This window comes from Corythoichthys intestinalis, chromosome 8 (assembly GCF_030265065.1).
Source record: "Corythoichthys intestinalis isolate RoL2023-P3 chromosome 8, ASM3026506v1, whole genome shotgun sequence".
Taxonomy (NCBI): Eukaryota; Metazoa; Chordata; class Actinopteri; order Syngnathiformes; family Syngnathidae; genus Corythoichthys; species Corythoichthys intestinalis.
This window is the reverse complement of record NC_080402.1, coordinates 18,907,253-18,930,923: the sequence shown is the minus strand read 5'-3', so window position 1 is coordinate 18,930,923 and position 23,671 is coordinate 18,907,253. Positions and strand designations below refer to the sequence as shown.

At 39.0% G+C, this 23,671-nt stretch overlaps 1 protein-coding gene across 1 annotated transcript in view; it reads left to right on the top strand.

The window, feature by feature from the left end:
• The first annotated feature begins 3,777 nt into the window (after positions 1–3,777).
• LOC130920574 (tripartite motif-containing protein 2-like) overlaps positions 3,778–23,671 on the top strand; it is a 38,091-nt gene continuing 18,197 nt past the window's right edge. The window contains exons 1-6 of the mRNA XM_057843885.1: positions 3,778–3,841; positions 4,670–4,891; positions 13,291–13,481; positions 16,199–16,451; positions 16,516–16,667; positions 18,035–18,215. Coding sequence (XP_057699868.1) covers positions 13,348–13,481; positions 16,199–16,451; positions 16,516–16,667; positions 18,035–18,215 — 720 coding nt within the window. The 5' untranslated portion in view covers positions 3,778–3,841; positions 4,670–4,891; positions 13,291–13,347. The remainder of the gene's footprint in view (positions 3,842–4,669; positions 4,892–13,290; positions 13,482–16,198; positions 16,452–16,515; positions 16,668–18,034; positions 18,216–23,671) is intronic.

The window sequence follows — 23,671 nt, the reverse complement described above, 5'->3', positions numbered from 1 at the left end:
ACTCCCAAAAGCAGTTTGATACATTTTAGGAGGTCTGATGACCCCCGGATTTATCCTACTCGGTACCAGTTGCGACCTCAAAGCCTTCCAAGTGTTTTTTATTTTGGCCATAAAAAGACACGTTGACCTCCAGCAAACATGGCCTCTCGTAAGCGATTAAATAGTGGAGGAAAAATGACAGCTAAGGCAAATAGACCACACTGTAAACTGCCTTCTTTAGTTTTACTATTGACGGTCTGCTTTGGCTCAACGGGGCAGCGGATTTGGTGGAGTGACATCTGATTGAAGCAACTCGTGAAATCGGGGTACTTTTTTTTTCTGACATGGTGACTAAGGCTCCCCAGTTCAAGTGGTGTTCCAATGACATTTATCCTGGTCGGAGGTTGGCAAACTTTCCTACCTTCCTCGAATGCAGCATCAGTCTACAGAGTCTTGACTGAAGAACGGCAACATAGTGAAACGTGCATGTAGAGGCTGTGAAAACAGACAGAAGAAATGGGCAAATGAGAGTTTTTACAAATTCCCTGTGAAGAACAAGGAATAATACAAACTGTGGATACTTGCTGCTGGCTACGACATAAACACACTGGTGGAAAAAATATCACTCCGCTCTGCAGCCTGTTACCTACATAGCTACTGTATCACAAATGTTGTTGTTAATACTGCAGTTATTGACATGCAATGATAAGTTTGAATAACTTCATGCTGAAAACACAGCCAACACTATTGATTGCATGGGTCATCGGTGATTTTCATGCGTCCTTATGCTGTTTTTTATTGGCATGCTAGGACGGGCTCATTGACTCGCACTAGCTTAGCCACTCTGAAGCCCTGAAATGATAAATAACTATCAAACTGCACGGAATTTGTTGAAATCAACTCCAATGACTAAATAAACCCCTGCTAACTTGAAGATTAACCCTAATGTCAAAAATTCTGAACTTCCCCTATCCCCTCTAATGGAGTTACTTTGAGAGGTTATGTTTTGATTGTATATTTTTCACCCCAAAATATTTTTTGCAGGTATCATATGATGAATAATGATTTTTATTTATTTTTTTAACAATACATGTAAGGGGAATATTAATAGGTTTTTAAAAAATAGTAAAAAGCCACATTTCAAATCTGTATTCTTTAATGTTGATTGATTTATTATAAAACCAGCAAACAAATTAAACCAAATAACTCAATAATAGAAAACTTATGAGGCGTATATTCATAATAGGTTGTTTGTCGCGACAATTCAAACCAGACATGAAAACGTCACCGCAGACGGGTCGTAGTCTTATCTTGAGTGGCCAGAAATGCAAGATTGGCATGTCAAGCACACGCCGAGGGTGACACGTTCAGGAAATTGAGGGTGATGAGTTGCCTGTCGCTGTAATCGAATGTCATCCTGAAGCCGGTGGATGCTGCAGATTAGATTGTCATCATGTTTTTGTGACAGTAGTGGGCCAAACTCTTGATGGATGTTGCTAACCCAAACAGCAGTAGCTACAAAGATGAATAATTGGCTTTGTAAATGAACGTTCAACATTCTTACATGTGTTTGCCCCACAAGGTTGCATGGGTGTTCATAATAGTATTTTAAAATATGAAGGATTATGAATCAATACAGGTTCTTTGTCTCCTCGTAACTTGCAGTTGGCTGGCAACCAAATCAAGATATAGTTAGTTGATATAGTTAGCTGGAATAGGCTCCAGTACCCCGTTGACCCTTCCGAGGATAAGATTAATGCACGAATTATTCATTACATAATAAAGATGTACAACGATTTTTTTAAAATAATAAAAATAATAAAAAAATCATTCATTTTATCTCTAGTAATTTGTCGAAATGATTATTTACTTTCAAAATAAAGGACAATATCCATAGACAATATGTTAAAAAAAAAAAAAAAAAAAGATAAATGAAGCATCATTTTAAAAGAGACCTCTTATTTCTTTATTTAGTTCAAAACAATTCTAAAAAAAATACCATTTTAAATAATCTAGCACAAATGTAAAATTTAATAAAATAAAGTATTGATCAGTGTTGTTTTTGGAAGCCCTTTTAATTTCCTCTTGGTCTTATGGACGATTATACATATTAGTCAATCATATTTTAGACATTTCATTTCAAAATGTGTTCGTCTTCGTCTAGTTTTTGTTGACAAAAACTCAAGACTACTTTCGTCTAGTTTGTTGACAAAATTTTACTAGAAGTACAAAAAAAAGTTTACTAAAAATGTTTTCGTCTATAAAATTCAAAAGTTTTACCTTTAAAAATAAATATTTTCAGCTATTTTGAATGAAAATTGACAGACGAGCACATATTGTAGCGTAAATGCTTAAATCCCTTAATTCTTTAATGATATTGATGTAAAACAGACTCGATACTTGGTTAAAAACAAACAAACAAAAAACCGTGCAGTTAGCTAGTTAGATAATTATAATTATTATAATTATTAAAATTTTTATAACTATGTCGAAGTACGATGCTAGTCTGTCAGTCAGTGTGGCGGCCGCCATATGTAAACAGTTTTTTCGGTGAAAATTGTTGTGAATAAATGCTTAAATCCCTGAATTCTATATAGATATGGGCATAAAACAGTCTCAATTCTTGGTCGAAAGCAAAAAAAGTGCAGTTAGCATTTATTTTATGTAAACATGTCAAAGAATGATGCTTGTCTGTTAGACAATGTGGTGGCAGCCTTACAACAAAGAGCTCTTTATGTTGAAAATTCTTGCGAAAAAAACGAAAAATAGAATGATTAACTTAAATCCTCGAGCAAATCACTCCTGAGACAATCCTTCCTGTTTGTATGCGGTACAGCTTTTGTACTTTTGCTACATAAATCCAACGTTCGATCGCTGCATGTCTCGCTGCAACCGACTGGGAATAACTGAAGGCGTGGCACAGTGAAGGTCGAATCTGACCTGTCGATATCATTATGAAGTCTATGCGTTAGCTTAAGAGGACACTCGCCGTTAGCATTAGCCTAATTCGAATGTTATGCTAACGCTATGAGTTACATTTTGAGTGTGATGGTCACTCAGGAGTCGGCACGGACGTTTAAAGGCTAAGCAACATTGCACATCTTACCGTGTGTGCAAGTTGGAGAATAGAGAGGACACTGAACTGGTGAGTGAGGGAGCGGGGCGCAGCACGTCACATGAGTGACACCAGGCACTGCTGCGATTCACGCTCACTAATTAGAATCCAGAAACTATTGCTCATTTTCGTCTCGTCTCGTCGGACGAAACCTGGCATGTATGTTTTAGTCTCCCAAAACCGGATTTTAGTTTATCGTCTCGTCATCATCAGGAAAAACGTATTCGTTGACAAAATATTTTCGTAGTCGTCGTCTTTGACAAAAACACCGGTATTGACATAAACATACAAAACATGAATTAAAATAAATACAAATGATCGATCATCCTTTAAAAAAAAGAAAAATTAAGTTAAATTGTTAACAATTTGGTTGCAAATTACAGTGTTGAAAATAAACTAAAAACATGAAAAATAATAGCTTTTTAAATGAATAGATTTCAATTATAATGATGAAATTGTAAAACAAAAAACTGAAACTAATGATATCAAGTGAGAAAACATTTAAAAGACTAATGTCATGGTTCTGTGCCCTAGTGTGTCTTGTCCATTTGATTACCCATTGATTTCACCTGCTGTGGCCTGCTTCTTGTGTGTTGACCAATCAGCTGCCTCTTGTGTCACCCACCTGTGCCTTATTGTCTCGTTAGCCCATGTCTGTATTTAAGTTCCCCATGTGCTGTCTGTTCTTGTTGCGTCATTGTCTATATCAGTGTTCAAGCCCTCGTGTTCCAGTTTTCTCACCCTCAAGTAAGTTTTGATATCTTTTGTTTAGGGCTGCAGCTATCAATTATTTTAGTATTCGATTAATCGATGACGTAGTTAGTTCGAATAATCAAGTAATCGGATAAGGAACATTAAAAATTAAAATACCTGAGCTCAGCCACAAACACTATAAAAAAGTATATAAATGAGGATTTATGTACAACAAAAGAACAATTGGCTAATTTGAATAGCAAAATTCCACTAGCTTAAATGCTATTAAATGCTAACATTTTTTTTACAATGCTCTTAACAAATGGTTCAGACACCTATTCCCACAAAAAACAGCTAAATATACCTATAAACTAAATTACGAATTCATTAAAAAAAACATAAGCTCAAACAAAAGCTAATGTTGGTCTTAACAGGGAGCAGCTGGATTCACCCATGTGAAATTAGGCAGACAAGAGGACAGTGTATCCACCCAAATCAATAAAACTAAATGCAAACACTTTCAAAATAAACCATTAAAACGCCACTTTAATGAAACAAATACTCGAAGCAGCAAAATTTAATTTGAATCTTTTTTTTTTTCTAATCGATTACTCGAGTTTATCGATTAATCGTTGCAGCACTACTTTTGTTTGAACTTTGTATTTTTGTTAACTATTACTGAAGCATTTTTTTTTAGTTCCCCAGCCTCTGAAACTGGCAAAAAAGCACACAACTTTTGAATGATTAACTTCATTTATTGGGGGGAAAAAATTGAACAGTGGCATTATTTGAACACTTGTCACATTAAAACAAAATCAATAGATGCAAACGTGTTTATACTAGATCAATAATACTCTGTGACCTCCCTTCGCTTGCACATAGTGTATGCAGCGTGAGTCAGCATCCGAGCTCCCCATCAGAAGCACCCATAATTCCATCTGCTTGGTCCTCATTCGTCATCCCCCCTCCATCACCTCTCCCGCCTTCCTCCCATCCCTACATCCATCCATGCTGCACATGCTCAAAGGCAGTCAGACGGTGTTTACTTGAGGACAAGGCGGATGGTTGTGATGGGAGGAAGAGGATATTTACAAGTATTGGCAAGTGAGTCAGATGACGATGAGTCCTTTATTTTGATGTCTGTTAAGTCTTGGTTTGTGTTGTTTTGAATAGTCCCATTTAATTTTTTATATCCTGGTATGACAGCGAGAATGGCCGCTTGATGGAATTACATAACAGCGTGCGTATATATGTGTGTGTGTATGTACACACTGTTGCAATTGAAACTCAGCCGGTTGCCAGCACGTTTTTCATCCTCATTTTTGGGAGATGCGTACATGAAATGATTCAGTGCATTGCACTTGTAATAATGAGCGCTTTAGAGGTGCCTGTAGGAATTGGTGTTTGTGCCTTTTGTTTATCACAAGGGTTGTAAGTTCCATAACTTGTACAAAGTAGTGACTGTATATTCTATTATATACAGTATATAGCAGATATTTATTAATATGTAGCTTTATTCGGAATACAAATACACACTATGCAGTGACGATGTTATTTTTTTCCAAATGGGAACACCATGCTGGATCTTCTATACTGTACAATATATGATGTTGAACGAGTGCGTCTTAAAAAGGCGTTACCTGGCACGTTGAATGGCCTGTTGGCTCGGGATAGTGCTGGCTGCTAAGTGACTATTCTTTCTGCAGCTTATGAATGGGTGTGCTTATCATGTGTTTGTTTACTTACCGTTAGTTCATTAAAGTGATTGAAAGTGCACCGGCGGCTGTGTCTGCCCTTAACCACCTGCTCCGCAGGATTATTTATGTGTGTACGTCTTCCTCTGCAGTAACCGTTTTAGTAGAAAAGAGACCCTCATATAAAGATTAACACATAATGAAATATTAATACATTAGCTGCAATTGACATTACAGTTGGCAGCAAATGATTGCAGAACATAGAATGTAAACAATTGAACAGTTTGTGGATCAACAATTAACGCTGCAGTGAAATTTTTCTGCATCTCCTGGTGTGCCCATCTTTTCATACAGTCACAAATGAAAAGGAATTGCACCGTTGTACAATTTGCGTCAGATGAAAATGGGGAAAAAACTATATAAGTCGCACGGGAGTATAAATCACATTTTTAGGATAATTTAATTTGATTAGTGACCAAAAACAAACATTATACTGGTCCTTCTAAAAAAAAAAAAAAAAAAAAAAAGATTGTGATAAAGTTCATTATTTTGGGTAATGTACTGATAAACATTAGACTTTCATATATTTTAGATTCATTACACTCAACTGAAGTAGTTCAAGCCTTTTATTGTTTTAATAATGATAATAGTGGCAAAAAATTCAGGAAAACCCAAAAATCTCGATCTCAAAAAATTAGCATATTATGAAAAGGTACTCTAAAGAAGGTACCATTATTTTCGCACTATAAGGCTCACCTGGCTATAAGCCGCCACCCACCAAATTTTACACGAAAATGACATTGTTCATAGATAAGCCGCACTGGATTATAAACCGCAGCTGTCCTCACTGTGTTATGGGATATTTACACCAAAATATTTTAACCAGTAACGCGGCATCATACGACTGTCATAAGACCAAATGACCACCATTAAGCTATGAACCAATTGGCTGCAAAGTTTCATTTGGCCATCATTGTTGTTGTCCAACATGCCTCTTAGCATGCATTGCAGCACTACAGATGTAAATAGCAATCAAAATTCGGTGTGTTCTGTGCTAATTAGTTCTTCAGTTACTGTTCCATTTGTTTCATTAATTGCTAGTAATGGTATTTTGGTAACACATTTGACAGTGGCGCCATGAGCTTGTCAAAAGATAATAATTATTAATTAATTATGACTTGACACTGCCATGAGCATTAATAAATGCTTATGACAGATGTCATTTTGTGTCATCCAGCAAATTATCTCCCTTTGAATGGATATAAAAGATCCGAGCTGGACATAAATGGAGTTTGTGACATAATTTGCCCGATGACACTTAATGACATGTGTCATAAGCATTTAGTAAAGCCCATGATAGTGTCATGTCACTATTATGTCTTATGACCCGCTGTCAAAAAAAAAAAGTGTTACTCATTTACCCAAATAAATCAACAAATAAGCCACACTGGACTATAAGCCGCAGGATTCAAAATGAAGGAAAAAAGTAGTGGCTTATAGTCCGAAAATTACGGTACTAACCTAATCAACTGAATCAACAAATTAATTCAAAACCCCTGCGAAAGATTCTTGAGGCTTTTAAAAACTCCCAGCTAGTTCATTACTCAAAACCGCAATCATGGGCAAGACTGCCGACCATCATTGACACCCTCAAGCAAGAAGCTAAGATACAGAAAAAAATTCCTGAGCGAATAGGCTGTTCCCAGAGTACTGTATGAAGGCACCTCAGTGGGTAGTCTGTGGGAAGGACAAAGTGTGGCAGGAAACGCTGCACAACCAGAAGAGGTGACCGCACCCTGAGAAAGATTGTGGAGATGGGCCCATTCCAGACCTTGGGGGACCTACAGAAACAGTGGACTGAGTCTGGAGTAGAAACATCCAGAGCCACCGTGCACAGGCGTGTGCTGGAAATGGGTTACAGGTCAGCATTCCCCAGGTCAAGCCACTTTTAAACCTGAAACAGCGGAAACAGCTCCTGACCTGTGCTACAGAGAAGCAGCATTGGACTGTTGCTCAGTGGTCCAAAGTACTTTTTTCAGATGAAAGCAAATTTTGCATGTCATTTGGGAATCAATGTGGCAGAGTTTTGAGGAAGACTGCGGGGAAGGAAATGCCAAAATGCCTGAAGTCCAGTGTCAAGTACCTACACTAAGTGATGGTCTTGAGTGCCATGTCAGCTGCTGGTGTTTATCCACTGTGTTTTATCGATGGTAGGGTCAATGCAGCTAGCCATCAGGTGATTTTGGAGCACTTCATGCTTCCATCTGCTGAAAAGCTTTATGGAAATGAAGATTTAATTTTTCAGCACGACCTGGCACCTGCTCACATTGCCAAAACCACCGGTAAATGGTTTACTGACCATGGCATTACTGGGCTCAATTGGCCTGCCAACTCTCCTGACCTGAACCCTATAGAAAATCTGTGGGATATTGTGAAGAGGAAGTTGAGAGACACCAGATCCAACACTGTGGATGAGCTTAAGGCCGCTATCGAAGCCTCCTGGGGCTCCATAATACCTCAGCAGTGCCACAGGCTGATTGCCTCCATGCCACGCCGCATTGAAGCAGTCATTTCTGCAAAAGGAATCCCGACCAAGTATTGAGTGCATAGCTGATATAATTAATTGAAGGTTGACTTTTTTTTTGTATTAAAAAAACTTTTTTTGTCTTGGTCGGATGAAATATGCAAAAAAAATTTTAGATAGGAATTTTTGGTTTTTCTTGACTTTCTTTGTCAAAATCATCAATATTAAAACAATAAAAGGCTTGAACTACTTCAGTTGTGTGTAGTGAATCCAAAATGTATGAAAGTCTGTTTATCAGTACATTACAGAAAATAATTAACTTTATCACAATATGCTAATTTTATGAGAAGGACTAGTACATTATAGGAATAACAATCGAATAAAGAACAACAGGCTAAATGGGTGTCTGTTGATGTAGCATCTTATAGGGAAACAAGGATAGAAAGACTTGTAGTTCTTAAACGATAAACAATATGAGTTAAAATAATTTGATATTAAAAGCCCTCTTGATGTTTTCGTTTTCATACCATTTCTAAAATTAGTTTAACTACTGTAGTAGGTCGCCATTGTTGTTGAATTCGCAGGGCGGTGACGTCACTGGACCACTGCTGCCTGTCTTCCACAGTGTCACTCTTTAGGTTACATTAACCAGCATGACGGCACTGTTGATATTTCACAAAACGAGCAGCAAAAGCAAAATGAACAGGAAAGACAGGATGAGACGTGACTAATGTAGGACCAAACATTCTGTGTGTTCTGCCAATATGTGCCACACCGGCAAAACGTCTTACAAGAGGCGAATTTGACAGCCAAACTACTATTGTGCGCTTTCAGCTTGTTTTGTTTAGATGATTATACAGACAGAATATACAAAACATGCCTTAAGAAAATACTTAAATGTAGTAATATAAAATAAGGGTGGTTTAAATACGCTACGTGACTAATGTGGTCGACAGATCAACAATCTGCTTTAAAGCTATCACAAGAAAAGACAATGCTTAAAAGTATGAGAGGGAAACACATGCATAAAGTATTTTGAGGCAATTAAAAGGTAATTAAAACACAAGTAGTAAGTACTGACCGCTTTTAACCGATGTGCGCACGTGTTGGACGTCTCGCCGCGTAGGAATTAGGAATGAATTGCAGAACACCGGTAGTGTTTGTCTAGTGATGGTGACAAACTCATCACCCCGAGCGTCCATTACGTGCATAAAACATGGCGCCCTCCATAGTCAAAACATGTACTAAATATAGATTTTTAAATCAATGGCAATATTTTATGTGTTTCTAATAAAATATTTTATTAAAAGAGAAAAATTGTGGCTTATTAGAGCCTACAAGTCTTTAAGTCCGTGGTTTCCTTTAATCGTAACTCACACAATTTGTTTACCAAACTCACTTCTGCCAGTGTGGAAAAAAAACATAAGTACGAGCCTGAGTGTAGATCGCAGGCTCAGCCAAATTATGAAGATAAAGTGTGCCTTATAATGCAGAAAATACAGTACTACTTGTTTTACTACTGCTTCATTAAGATTCTGTAATAGTTGCCATTTTCTAAGTGATATTATCAGGCCGTTTAAAGGCAAAGTTGTCAGGTGGTTTTCAAAACGATTTGTAATTTTTGTCATATTTTTTGTTTAACATTAAATGTTAAGTGTGTGAGGCGTAAAAGCCCCTTTTTCTACTCTTTGCAAACACTACTACTCATTATGAAGTGAGGTGAGAGGTTCACTGCCACCATACAGCATTTTTCACTGCTTTTTGTACAGTAATATTCTCGTTAAGTGTAGCAGAGATGTCCTCATGGTGTTAGAATCTGACATTTCACCATGAGCACATCACATTACCTCATTGTAGGGCTAATTCAAACCAGACCAAATGGCTACTTAGCAGTAAAAGCACATATTGAAACAAAGAAGGAACCAACTGGGTATAACGGATGATAATGAAAACATGCAGTGACATACTTGAACCCCTGAGGCTTTTTTAAGCTTGTTGTTGTACTGACACACTTACCCTGGCCTGCCTGATAACAAAAGTCACTTTGTGAATAAAAGGACGCTCCAACAGACAAGCTGGCTGACACTAGTGAATTGTGGGTAAAGCGTTTATTTTTGGAGTCAGCACAGAATGTCCCGCTTTCTGCTTTCTAATTCATTATGTATTAGCTCCGTTGAGAGTGGATCTTAAAAGCAACTCACAGCAGGATGGCGGCTGCTCGCGAGGATGGGGGTGCACCATATCAGACAGGGTGATGAAGAGGTTGCACAGCTTGAAATGTTTCAGAATGACGTAATATCGACACAGCTTTATGATAAATGAGGTTTGTTTCTTAATCTTTTGGCAACTTGTGGGTGTGTTTTGTAGGGAAAAAGAGGCGCACCAATTTTGCTGAATTGTTGATGAACTCTGGCTGCCGTAGACGGTGATAGAAATCCATTCTATTTTGATTGGGGCTGGAGCAGTCAAAATGGATTGGACTTGCGCATTGGAATCATGCATTGTCACTCCTAATTCTCCATAGGTGTGATTGTGAGAGTCAAAGGTTGTTTATACAGTGGGGCAAATAAGTATTTAGTCAACCACTAATTGTGCAAGTTCTCCCACTTGAAAATAATGGAGAGACCTGTAATTGGTAACATGGGTAAACCTCAATCATGAGTGACAGAATGTGAAAAAAAAAACAGAAAATCACAATGTTTGATTTTTAAATAATTTATTTGCAAATCATGGTGGAAAATAAGTATTTTGTCAATACCAAAAGTTCATCTCAATACTTTGTTATGTACCCTTTGTTGGCAATAACGGAGGCCAAACGTTTTCTGTAACTCTTCACAAGCTTTTCACACACTGTTGCTGGTATTTCGGCCCATTCCTCCATGCAGATCTCCTCTAGAGCAGTGATGTTTTGGGGCTGTCGTTGGGCAACACTGACCTTCAACTCCCCCCACAGATTTTCTATGGGGTTGAGATCTGGGGACTGGCGAGGCCACTCCAGGACCTTGAAATGCTTCTTACGAAGCCACTCCTTTGTTGCCCTGGCTGTGTGTTTGGGATCATTGTCATGCTGAAAGACCCAGCCACATCTCATCTTCAATGCCCCTTCAGATGGAAGGAGATTTTTACTCAAAATCGCTTGATACATGGCCGTATTCATTGTTTCCTTTACACAGATCAGTCGTCCTGGTCCCTTTGCAGAAAAACAGCCCCAAAGCATGATGTTTCCACCCCCATGCTTCAGAGTGGGTATGATGCAATTCAGTGTTCTTTCTCCTCCAAACAGGAGAACCTGTGTTTATACCAAAAAGTTATATTTTGGTTACATCTGACCATAACACTTTTTCCCCAGTCCTCTTCTGGATCATTCAAATGCTCTCTAGCGAACTGCAGACGGGCCTGGACGTGTACTTTCTTCAGCAGGGGGACACGTCTGGCAGTGCAGGATTTGAGCCCCTGGCAGTGCATTGTGTTACTGATAGTAGCCTTTGTTACAGTGGTCCCAGCTCTCTGTAGGTTATTCACTAGGTCCCTCTGTGTGGTTCTGGGATTTTTGCTCCCCGTTCTTGTTATCATTTGGCACCACGGGGTGAGGAGGGAGTTGAAAGTCCGTGTTGCCCAACGACAGCCCCAAAACATCACTGCTCTAGAGGAGATCTGCATGGAGGAATTTGCCAAAATACCAGCAACAGTGTGTGAAAAGCTTGTGAAGAGTTACAAAAAACGTTTGGCCTCCGTTATTGCCAACAAAAGGTAACAAAGTATTGAGATGAACTTTCGGTATTGACCAAATACTTATTTTCCACCATGATTTGCAAATAAATTCTTTAAAAATCAAACAAAGTAATTTTCTGGGTTTTTTTTCCCCACATTGTCTCTCATGGTTGAGGTTTACACATGGTGACAATTACAGGCCTCTCTAAAATTTTCAAGTGTGAGAACTTGCACAATTAGTGGTTGACTAAATACTTATTTGCCCCACTGTGTATGCCCTGCGATTGGCTGGCAACCATTATTTCAGGGTATTCATCGCCTCCTGCCCATTGTTGTTAGCAGGGATAGGCTCCAGCACCCCTGTGACGCTTGTGAGTGATAAGTAAGTGGCATGGAAAATATATGTTCTTTTACTAAGTAGCGCTATACACCAGAGGCAATTGCGCTAAGACAGCAAGGGAAGCTCAGCTTTCCCTAAAATGTCAAAAAATAAGTGATCAAATGCATAATGTTGTGTGTACATGTCATTGAGCGTTAAAACATGCTCAACTTTTGTTCAGAATCGGCTTCTTCGTCCCTGGTTGCTATGCGGCTTTTCGTTCATTCGTACAGTTTCACAGTCCTTTAAACAGTGTGGACACTGTGCATCTCCAGATTTGAGAGTGCATTGTTCCACTACTGCGAAACGAGATGAGCCATTGGCTAAAAGGTGGGTTTTGTCCCTCCTTGGAAGTCTATGGGTAGTGGGCGGGGATTGGTTGGCCTGGAAGCTCAGTTTCTCTGTATGATGGTTGGATGATCTAAGGCTTATTCGCGTTTTGATTGACTGTGAAAAAGCCGAATCAGCTATCTTGTTTTAACATCCACGGGAAGAATTTTTCAGTTTTCATTCCGTTGTTCTGAATTGAACCCGAGACTTTCCAAATCATCCTAGCGACACTTTCTTTGTTAAAAATAAATTGCGAAAAGTCGAGCTTCTCTTTTTGTTTTTTTCTTTTGTAGTTACTTGTGTTTGTAGACTGATTTCGGTCACTCTAGTTTCTTTCCCAACCAAGCAGCGAGTGCTGCAGAGCCCCTTGACCGTCACAAAGCACTCAGTCGGACACTTTGAGCTTCCCTTCCTTTGAAATACCAGCATCCCCCACTGCTACCTATACATATACCCACCAATTACTAGCCAAATAGTAAATAATAGATTTTATTTATTTGGGTGCACCATCTCATGGCCACATTTTGCCTCAAATTTTGGATTTTTTTTTTTCCCGTATTGGTGTTGAAAGGGGTGTGCAGCTAACTAAATTGTGCTAAATTGTGTTCTCCAACATGTTATCAACTTAACAACACTCTGAATGAGTTTTTTAATTTTGAGTGGTGCTTGGTGGCTCCAACATTATCAAAGTGTCTGGTCGTATTAATCTCATCAGTGAGTAAATCATGTGGAAAAACAGCATGTGTTGATTGACGCCTTAATTTGAGTCCTTTCCTGTTCATGATAGGATTATTTGAGGTCCGCTTTTCTTCATTATCCTATCATACATTGCAGGAAGCATTGATGGAGTTGGTATCTCTCGCAGGGCTGAAGCAGATAAAAGGCAGAGCCGAGGTGGCCTACACAGAGTCCCGTGTTTAGGATGGCCGCTGACGCTGGCAGCATTCCCAGCCCGGTGGTGCGCCAGATTGACAAGCAGTTCTTGATCTGCAGCATCTGTCTGGAGCGATACCACAACCCTAAAGTGCTGCCCTGTCTGCACACTTTTTGTGAGGGGTGAGTCCATGCCCTGTTCTGTCAATTAAATTATTATACATACGCATAACAAAACAAAACTGCAAAACAAATCAATTTACAAACCAGATTCCAATGAAGTTTGGACATTGTGTTAAACAACAAATCAATTATTTGCAAATCATGGTCAACCCTTATTGAATACACTACAAAGACAAAATATTTCATGTTCAAACTTAGAATTTCATGTCTGCATTTAAATCTTGTGTCCATAACAGTCCTGATTGTTCTTTACCTCTTCGGCCCAGAGACACAACATCCAGAATTTCCAATAACAATTTGAAATGTGGACTTGTCAGACCACTCTTCCACTTTGCATCAGTCCATTTTTAATTCGACGAACTGTATTTACTGACATTGGTTTTGTTAAGTGTTCCTGATCCTATGTGCTAATATCCTTTGATTCCTTTCCATATTGATGTTGGTTTTTAATGTTGCCGCTCCCTTGCAATGATTCTTCGGATTCTCTGAAGCTTTGGATGATAATCAGGACCATAGATTAGGAAATTCCTTACAATTGTATGTTAAAGAACATTTCAGTTAACAGTTTCAACAAATTTCTCAGGGAAGCTGATTTTACACCCAATGATAGCAGCCACCTGTTCCAAATTGGCCTGTTCACCTGTAAATTTTTGCAAATAGGTGTTTGATGAGCAGTCCTGAACTTCAACAACTGTCACAGCTATTTTGTAATGTGTTGCCTAGAATCCTAGAATTCTAAGATTTTTAGCCCATCTAGATTGAAACTCGATGGCTCTTTTGTACTCCGAACAGTCACAAACCACAGAAATCAGATTTTCGCAAGACTGATTGAAACCACATACGAGAGGTAGTTTCGTATCAGATATGGACCAGATGCTTCTAAAGCCATGTCGACACCTAGCAGGGTTTTTTAAAACCGAGGATCCTGCCCTAATACGCCGGGAAAATATAATTACGGTTTTCAAGAACCCTTGTTTAAATGTGCTTGTGTGTGTGGATGATACAGTATGCCAAACCATAGGAAGAGTTTTTACCGAAAACCCTGCTATGTATATGACATGGCCTATAAGTCTGAAGAGCTCAGATGGGTTTTGACTGTCAGTGACGTCACTCAATGCTGGATGATGCCTTTGTTGACACAGCAACCTGTCAGGTGTGTAAATAATGTGGCCAAGTCTGAACAGGGCCACATCTGATTTGGACATTTGTTAAAAATAGTGTGAACTGTAAACAGTCAGCTCTAAAAATCGGATTTGAGGAGGAATCCGATTGGAATCTGACATACCTGCAGTCTGAACGCAGCCGATGTTAATTTTTAAAATTTCATTTAATCAATTTAGTTTAGAATAGAATAATTTGTCGTTATGCATATGCTTAGTACAATGAGATTAAAGGTAGCAACTCCCTTCCAGTGCATTCCACAGTGAATTCACGTGATACACAAGTGACATACAATCTATCTAAAAACGACGAACGTTGAAATTAATAGACAGATTGAGAATCATTTATAGCAGTAGTCTGTTATAATAGTAGCAGCGACAATATTGCAACAAGGTCAATAATTACACGTTTGTATTGAGAAAGTTGACGGCTCTGGGGGAGAAGCTGTTCCTCAATCTGTTTGTTCTCACTGTGATGCAGCTGTAGCGTCTCCCCGAGGGAAGTGGTTCAAATAGTTGAGACACAGGATTATAAGTTTTCATATTAAATTTGTCTTTGGAGTGTGTTCAATTAAATATAAGTTGAGCATGATTTAAAAATCAATCTATGCTGCTTTTAGTTGTGTAACACAATGTCCTGACTTCACTGAAATTGTTTGTATAATATGAAGTTAATTGAAATAAAAAAATAAGTTGAAAAAACGCTTGTTTTTAGTAGTGTGATGGATGGCATGACATTCAACGTAGCTGGCACCAGCATCTCTGCCCGCCTTTTGTTTGGGAAACAAAAGAACCTGTGTGACTCTGGTTGGCTCTCAGCTGAAATATATTTATATATTATTTCAAAGCTCCGTCCAACACATGATTTGTCGATTCAAAAATATGTGTGTTGAAGACTATTATTGGATGTTAAAAAAAAAGAACAATAGCGAGTTACAAAAAATGGGTACATTATTAGGTTCATAAATTAGCTGTAATGTAAATTGTCTTTATTATTGCTATTCATTTTTGTCCTAAGTAAGTAAATGTAGTTTGTTTTCTTTCGTTGAAACAGTCTTGATAAAATAAAAGTGTATGAACTTATGCATATATATTGCATATAATGCATATATATTGAAAGACGTATTTGTAATATGTTTGGTCTACCAAACACTTTTGACTTTTTAAATTATTATTATTTTTGTTGTTGTTTTTGTTTACATTACTTTTTATGTTTGGATGGACATGCAGTTGGCATCATTGGAGCATCTCTAATTTTTTAAACATGTTAGATTACATGAAGAATGAAAATTGTCTTTAATGTTTGAAAAAATATAAATATTTAGTGAAGTGATTTATGTTTATCAAAACGTTAGTTTGGTTGACTGTTGACTTTGGTGTCCACGATACACAAAAAAATACTGTGAGAATAGCTGTCTTCAAATCCAAAGGTTGTGGGTTCAATTCCCTGTCCTGGTGATCATGTCAGAAATAGCATCCTAATGCTGCATGAGGTGTTAATAACTACACAAGCAAAATACCATTTGCAAAGACACTAAATCCATGTTCATATGCCAGGTGCCTGCAAAACTACATCCCGGTCCACAGCCTGACTCTGTCCTGCCCCGTGTGCCGCCAAACATCCATCTTGCCTGAGAAGGGTGTGGTGGCGCTTCAGAACAACTTCTTCATCACCAACCTGATGGACGTCCTGCAGCACTCACCGGGCCACCGCAGAGAAGGCGGCGGCCAAGAGGCGGCAGCGGTCCTTAATGACATGGGTGTGGTGGCTGCGGGGCAGCTGCTCTCTTGCCCCATCCACGCAGGCAGCGTAAGCAGAATTCGGAAGCGGTGAATACAAAGGTTGGACATGATGACATGTAGTTTTCTTTTAGGTGATGGAGTTCTATTGTCCGCCATGCGAGACAGCCATGTGTCAAGAATGCACTTGTGGAGAACATGGCGAGCACCCTACTGTGCCGCTTAAAGATGTCGTTGAGCAACACAAGGCTTCATTGCAGGAGCAGATGGATGCAGTCAAGAGAAGGTACACCTGAGATATTGTCAAAACAATTGGCAGTTTTCAAAGGGGTGCAAGGCTTAAAAGTTTGGAAAAGGTTGTTCTACCTAAAAATACAAACCTTTGTAGGCTTGTGCCCATATTAGTTTGATGGTATGATAACCTTAAGCAAAAATACGTGTTATTTTGAGATGTATGGGTTTTCCATTGAACAGAATTTTTTAATTTTTCAGAACATATTTGCAAATTGGAACATCAACATAAATGTTAAAATAAATTAAAATAAAAAAAAATAACTGAAATATATTAAATATAATTGAAATAAATAAAACTTATAGACTAAACCCACGGTTCAAGTTGCTAAACATTAGAACAAAAGTCATTATCTTCCATAAAAAAAGTATATACAGTATATTGCAGGCACTTCACTGACTTTAAACCTCCATCTCAAAATTTTGAAGACTTACTCATTTTCTGCATATTTCTTTGTCAAGTTATGATGCAGGAATGTGAGCATGTTCACCTTTTCTGGGTTAATACACCACTACTATTGATATTAATTACTTCAATATTAATGGAGAGTGAAGAGCGCAAGAGATGATGCATGTGTATGACTCGTATCATTATTTACACCTTTTACACACAGACCCACTCGACACAGAAAGTCTCTTGAGAGAAAAAACACCACAGGCTGTATTATAAAAATGTTATTTTGAACAGATGTTTACAATGGCGGAAAACTTTAGAAAAGTATGCCAATAGAGAGAAAACTAGTTAGCTGTCTTGGCATGCTAACTAGCCACGTTAACAAGCTTACGTTACACACAAAAACCCTTTAAACTTCAGATTGTGTGACCTGTTTTAGAAAAAATAAATAAATTATCACCAGTTACTTTGTCAAGTAACTAATTACTCTTACATTCAGGTAACTGAGTTACTAACGCAATTACTTTTTGGGAGAAGTCATTTGTAACTAATTAATTACTTTTTTATAGTAAAAGTAACAACACTGGTGGTTCAGTAAACATGACCAACTTTCTTTAAATCGAGGAATATTGACTTACGTTTGATCATGGACGGACATGTAGAAAAGTTGTCCTCAGACACATCCTGCCATGTTAGCTGCACACAACAACAGCACACCACTCTTACTGTTTAAGTCTTCGCCGTGTAGTTAAAATCATATATAGGAAAGTAAATTACATGCAATGACCCCCCCCCCCCCCCCCAAACTCCGCGTATGGGTGTTTTGTGTTGTAAAATCGTGCTCTCTTTGAAATGCAATGTTGAATGCAGTGCGAAAATAATTAATGTCTCGATTCAAATACACAACTTTTTAAAATGTCATATCCTCACCCATAAACAATTAAGTCATCTTCACTGGTTCCCCCAAGGTTGCCCGAGATTGACGGTGCCCTGCTGACTCTGTCGGAAATCCTGCAGCGGCTGACTGGTCGCAAGAGTGCCATCGAGGAGGACATCCACGCTGCCTTCGACGAATTGCAGAAGACCATCAACGTACGCAAAAGCGTCCTGCTCATGGAGCTGGAGGTCAACTTTGGCCTCAAGCAGAAGGTGAGTTGATAGTAGGCTTGCCACTCGTCCCTTGAAATACGGAATCGTTCCGTAGTTGGGAATTAAGAGTTGCGTTCCGTATTGAACCAATACGGAACACAGTTTATTCCGTATTTCGCAATTGTCCCATGGGGCGACCCCGCGCGACCCGCGGCTCTGGTGGCGGGGAGTGGCGGGTGGCGGTGCGCCCTGTCACACACACAAACACACACCTCCTGCGCTCATGAGTGACCACTGAGCCAACAATAATGAACAAAAAGGGCAGGAGATATTAAAGACAGCAAGATAGTTATCTGCCTGCCCAATGCTGTCTGCCCTGCACTGCGCTCCACTTCCGGGTTCGTTGCCTAGTTACCTCGCTCGCTCTGTTCAGCGCACCGCCCCGTGCGTTTTCAAAACAAAAATGTCTGCTTCAACAGCAGAAGCTCAGGACACCCCACCTCATCCTCAAAAGGGGAAACGTCTCCAAAAAACAGAGTGGAGTGGGAAGAGGGGAACCCCTGGCACGATAGTCACTGATGATGATTATAAAGCGAACTGCAAGGCAGGCAGGAAAGTTTTTGCAGTGTCTCACTGAGTAAAACAGCATGCTGCAGGGGACCTCCACAAACCGAATATAAGATCCCAGAAGAGCCTTTGTCACAATTCTTTCTACCTGAAATATCCCCTGAGCTTGATTTGGTATGTTATTATGCTCTTGTATATGGATAACATATAAGCTATATTTATATCATTCATACATCTTGCATCGATAGGAGCATAGCTAGGCTATTTCAGTTGCTACTATGGTTGATTATTTTCAGGAATGTTGATTTATTATTTTTAAAAATTTTTTGAAACACGCATTTATTATCAATCAATATGGAATGAATTTCTGTACCCATAAAGAATATCTTATTTTGTTACGCTAACTAATGCTCCTCATGTGGAATTATTCCTAATAGATTAACAGCAAATAAACACTGAATACAGTAGTCCTACTGTGGATATATACTATCTTTTGATTGATTAATAGTGAATTTGACATCATCCCACTCCTACCCTCTAAATTACTGCAGCTGAGGTGACACAGGTATACAACACAGTAAAACGTAGGCAGCCAGAGCTACAATAGTGCTGACTGTTGACACAGGCTCAATCAGAAGATTTTTATGTGATTCCAAAATGGTGAAGGAAATGACTTTGGGGAGAACAAAGCAAGAGGCACTGTTGAAACAAGTCCTGGGTCCAAAGGCAGTGGGTGATGTGCTCAAGATCTTAACGTCACCCATCCCAGTCTCCATACAGACCGATGCCTCGAATAAATTGAGCATGAAGATGCTTTCCCCTTGCTGTCCAGTACTTCAGTCCAGAGTCTGAGCTCACCAACAAAATGCTTGACTTCATAGAGAATGCAGACGAGTCAGCTGCTGGAATTGTAGCTCTCCTGGAACATTCCCTTAAGAAATTTGGCTTGTCAGTGGATCACGTGACCGGATTCAGTGCCGACAACACAAATGTTAATTACGATATTCACAACTTCGTTTTCACTAACCTGCAAAAAAACCAAAACAATCTGCTGCAAGGAAACTGCCATGCCCACATAGTGCACAATACCGTTTTCTCATCTAAAAATAGATACATTTCTATGCATTTTAGGAGTTTTGGGGATACCCCTTTTTTTCGCCCGTAAGGCTTTGGGGGCGTCCCTTGTTTCTATTCCTGAAAGGTGGTAACCCTAGTTGAAAGCCGAACTCATTGTTTGTGTAATTTGCCTTATTTTTGTACACATCCAAGATTGAGATTTCTCTGAACCCAATGTTTGTTTTTGAAAGCACCATAGACAATTTGAAGTGAGCCATAAACACCACAAATCCATCGGACAGCCACTACTGATTGTTCATTGAATGAAGAGGCCTGCAGGGCAATGGTGCTGGGCTTGCTCCCCCCTTCCTCATCCAAAAACCAATAATCTGGTTGGCTTGCTTTGCCCCTGGAGGTAGTTCTCATGCTGATGAGTCACTATTGAGCCTCCCTCCAATGGAGCCCAGAGGGAGGAGGCGGGCCGGGCTGGAGTGGGTGGAGTGATCTTGCGTTCCAGCTGCTTGTAGATAGATGGAGCCAGTGTACAGGGTGCACTCTCAGGGTGTGTCACACTGCATCCGCGGACCAAGTCTTAGGGGTGTCAGGGTGCAACATTAATGGGCGTAGGGAGTCTAAGATAGAAGAACTCATAATGGCCTCGGGCGGTGAGCCAGAAGACGAGTGTGACAAGCTAATTCACGTGAGTTTTTTTTTATTTAGGTTCTTTTAAAAACAGAAGAATATGCTGTGCAGTGATTGTTTTATAGTACGCTTTGCGGTCATTGATAGTGGTTTGCAGAATAGAAGTGCTTTCTAAAATGTCTATAAAGCAGGTTTGTCCTCTAAAAGAGTGGAGACATTTCATTGTTTTTGTCCCGGCCGGTCTGCTGATGTAACTAATGCATTACTTTGGAACAATGCTACCCCCTGCTGTTTCTTTTGATTCTTCATTAAATGCACTTTGGGTTAATTGAAGGCTAAATTGAATTTGATTTTTACAAAAGTCCTGTGACGACTCTAAATTTATCTTTTAACTAGGGCTGTCAAAATGACCGCGTTAACGCGCGGTAATAAATTTTTAAAATTAATCACATTAAAATATTTGACGCAATTAACGCACATGTCCCGCTCAGACAGTATTCTGCCTTTTGGTAAGTTTTACAGCAAGGCTTTTTGTGCAGCGAACTCTTGTGGTCGCTTTGCGACATAGTTTATTGTCTTCTTGCCAGTTCAATATGGCTGCATGACGTCTCGGGCTGACGCCTACATTGTAATGTTGTGCTTATATGATCCTTGGACAAGATTTGTCCGTAAGTATGGTTGTTGTAAAGAGATATTATGTTAGTAAGCGAAATGTTATATTTTTTGTATGAGACGCTTTTTGTTTGTTTAGTGAACCTGTATAGCGTGCTAAGCTAACGTTGTTGCTAATGCAATGCTTGTGTACTTTTTTTTGTAGTTTTACGACGGTCTAAAGAGGACAATGGTTTGAGGCCATTTTATTAATAAATCAGATGAAAAAGGAAGTCTGATTATTAAGGCGTCGTTCTCTAGCTGTCTAGCTTTGGAAAAAGTAAACGCTTCGGAGTGAGGACAGCATAGACAGATTTAAATGACAGTAGAGTGAAATGCCCACTACAGTCCTTATGTACCGTATGTTGAATGTATATATCCATCTTGTGTCTTATCTTTCCATTCCAACAATTTATTTTACAGAATATATATATAATTTACAGAAAAATATGGCATATTTACTAGATGGTTTGAATTGCGATTAATTGCGATTAATTACGATTAATTAATTTTTAAGCTGTAATTAACTCGATTAAAATTTTTAATCGTTTGACAGCCCTACTTTTAACAAAAATGTTATTCAGATAAGTCAGTTGATCTTGAGTGTTTAGAAAAACATGCACATTTAAATTCACTGGAGACAATTGTTTGATGTTTACTATAAAACCTACATTTTAGGTTCATTGAAGACTCTTAAATTGGCCTTGATGTTTATGAAAACATGTTTAACTCGGTCATTGCCATTGATGGTGATAGACGTCAAAATCTGTTTAAACTGAAAGGTAGTGAAGTCCATCAACAGCAATGGCAGCCATTGAGGTAATTAGGGACTTCATTGAGTTACTAATTGGAGACTAACATAGTCTGACGTTTACGCAGTAATTCATACGTAGTTAATTGAAGTCTATAAATTGTCTTTGAGAAGTACAAAATACATAAGCATGTTACATTTATTCAAGGTTCTAAATGTACTTCCTTTAAAAACAATTTTAAGTGGAGACTATTGTCTTTGATGTTTCAAAAGAGAAATCAGCTCCTTTGAAATACGCCTAAACACCGTTAAAATCCCGGGATTTTAAACGAGCAGCCCTCATATGTGAAACCAATTTCCTGGGTTGACTGACACGGAGATTGCGCGGACATTTCATGGGTCGCGTCATAATATAATGTCCGGGACTTCCCCGGGACGAGGCGTATGTGAAAGAAAGCGTTAAATTCCAGGGTCACGCCATGATGGCTGATGACCTAAATATCATGGCGGGCCGATCGTCACTTACTATTTCTTCGCAGTAAGACGAAAAGCGGTAAACAAACATCGCAGTTATCAACATAGCAAGCTGGAAATAGCTTAAACTGAACACATAATGAAATTGAATTGCTACTGGATAGTAGAGCCGAGGAAGAGAGTCCATTGTCCATCTTTGGAAATGTGTGGTTTATTTTTTTGCCGATGTTAGTGTCCGCAACTGCGGAAACAAGGTTATACCTCAAAGCAAAAAACAACGGGAGGGATGTGTTCAAGGGTTTATTAAATAGAAACAAAAATACACACGAGGGCGGAAAAGGGGGAATAAAACAATGGGTCTGTGACAGTAGGTCGACGAGGGTCAATAATACTAACCTGAGCGGTAGGCAGAGAGCCGATATGACAACAAAACAAATACACTGAAATACCAGCACAACGTAGGGGATTTCAAAACAAGCTTGCAAAAGCACGAAATTTGAGAGTACAAGGTGTCGAATGGTGCCCAGCAAGTTAATATCTCGGCACCAGGGATGTGCAGAGACCGATGGAGGGGCAGGTGCTCATAGATCAAAAGGGGCACTTTAACAAAACTTTTAATACACCTTTGAACAACATAACTTCCAGTTTAACCAGCTTTACAGTATAATTGGCTGTGACTGTGACAGACTTAATTGGGAGGGGGGAACAGTGAATAGAAATCAACACTGTCATCAACACTTTCTGGCTGTGACTCAGTCAGTCTTTGCCTCTTTTCTTCCTTCAACCTCTATATCAAAACTTCCTTACTCAACTTGTTGTTTATCTGAGAACAAACCACATTAGATGTTCACTGAGCCGCATCAGCAGTTTTTTTTTCAAAACTATTATTTTATTATTACAGAACTTAAAGATGTGTACCTTTCTAGATAACGTTGTGAAGAGAACACACATGGGTCGAAATAGTCTTGGGGCAGGGGAATAATTCATTATTAAAGTAGATAACTATATAAGAGAAAATTGCATATTATTTTTTTAATCCCCACAATAAACCTGGTGCAAGAATTTTCACTAAGATATTTGCTCAAACACGGTTTAATAGGGTAACATTGTTTGTTCTCAACCACCAGATGTCCTCAGACTCCTCACCACACACCCAGGTCACAGAGGAACGGCATGCTGGGGGTGTGTTGGGGAGGTTATGCGCCGTCTTAGCGGCACACAGACAGCTTTTAAATTTTATTTTATTTTTTTTAATGTGTTTTCGGTGTTCAAATAAAGTAGTCGGTGGCGTGCCTGCACAGTCGGCCAGCACACACATACACACAAAAAAAAGGAAAAAGCCCAGTCAAAAGGGGTACTTTGGGCAAAGAGGCAG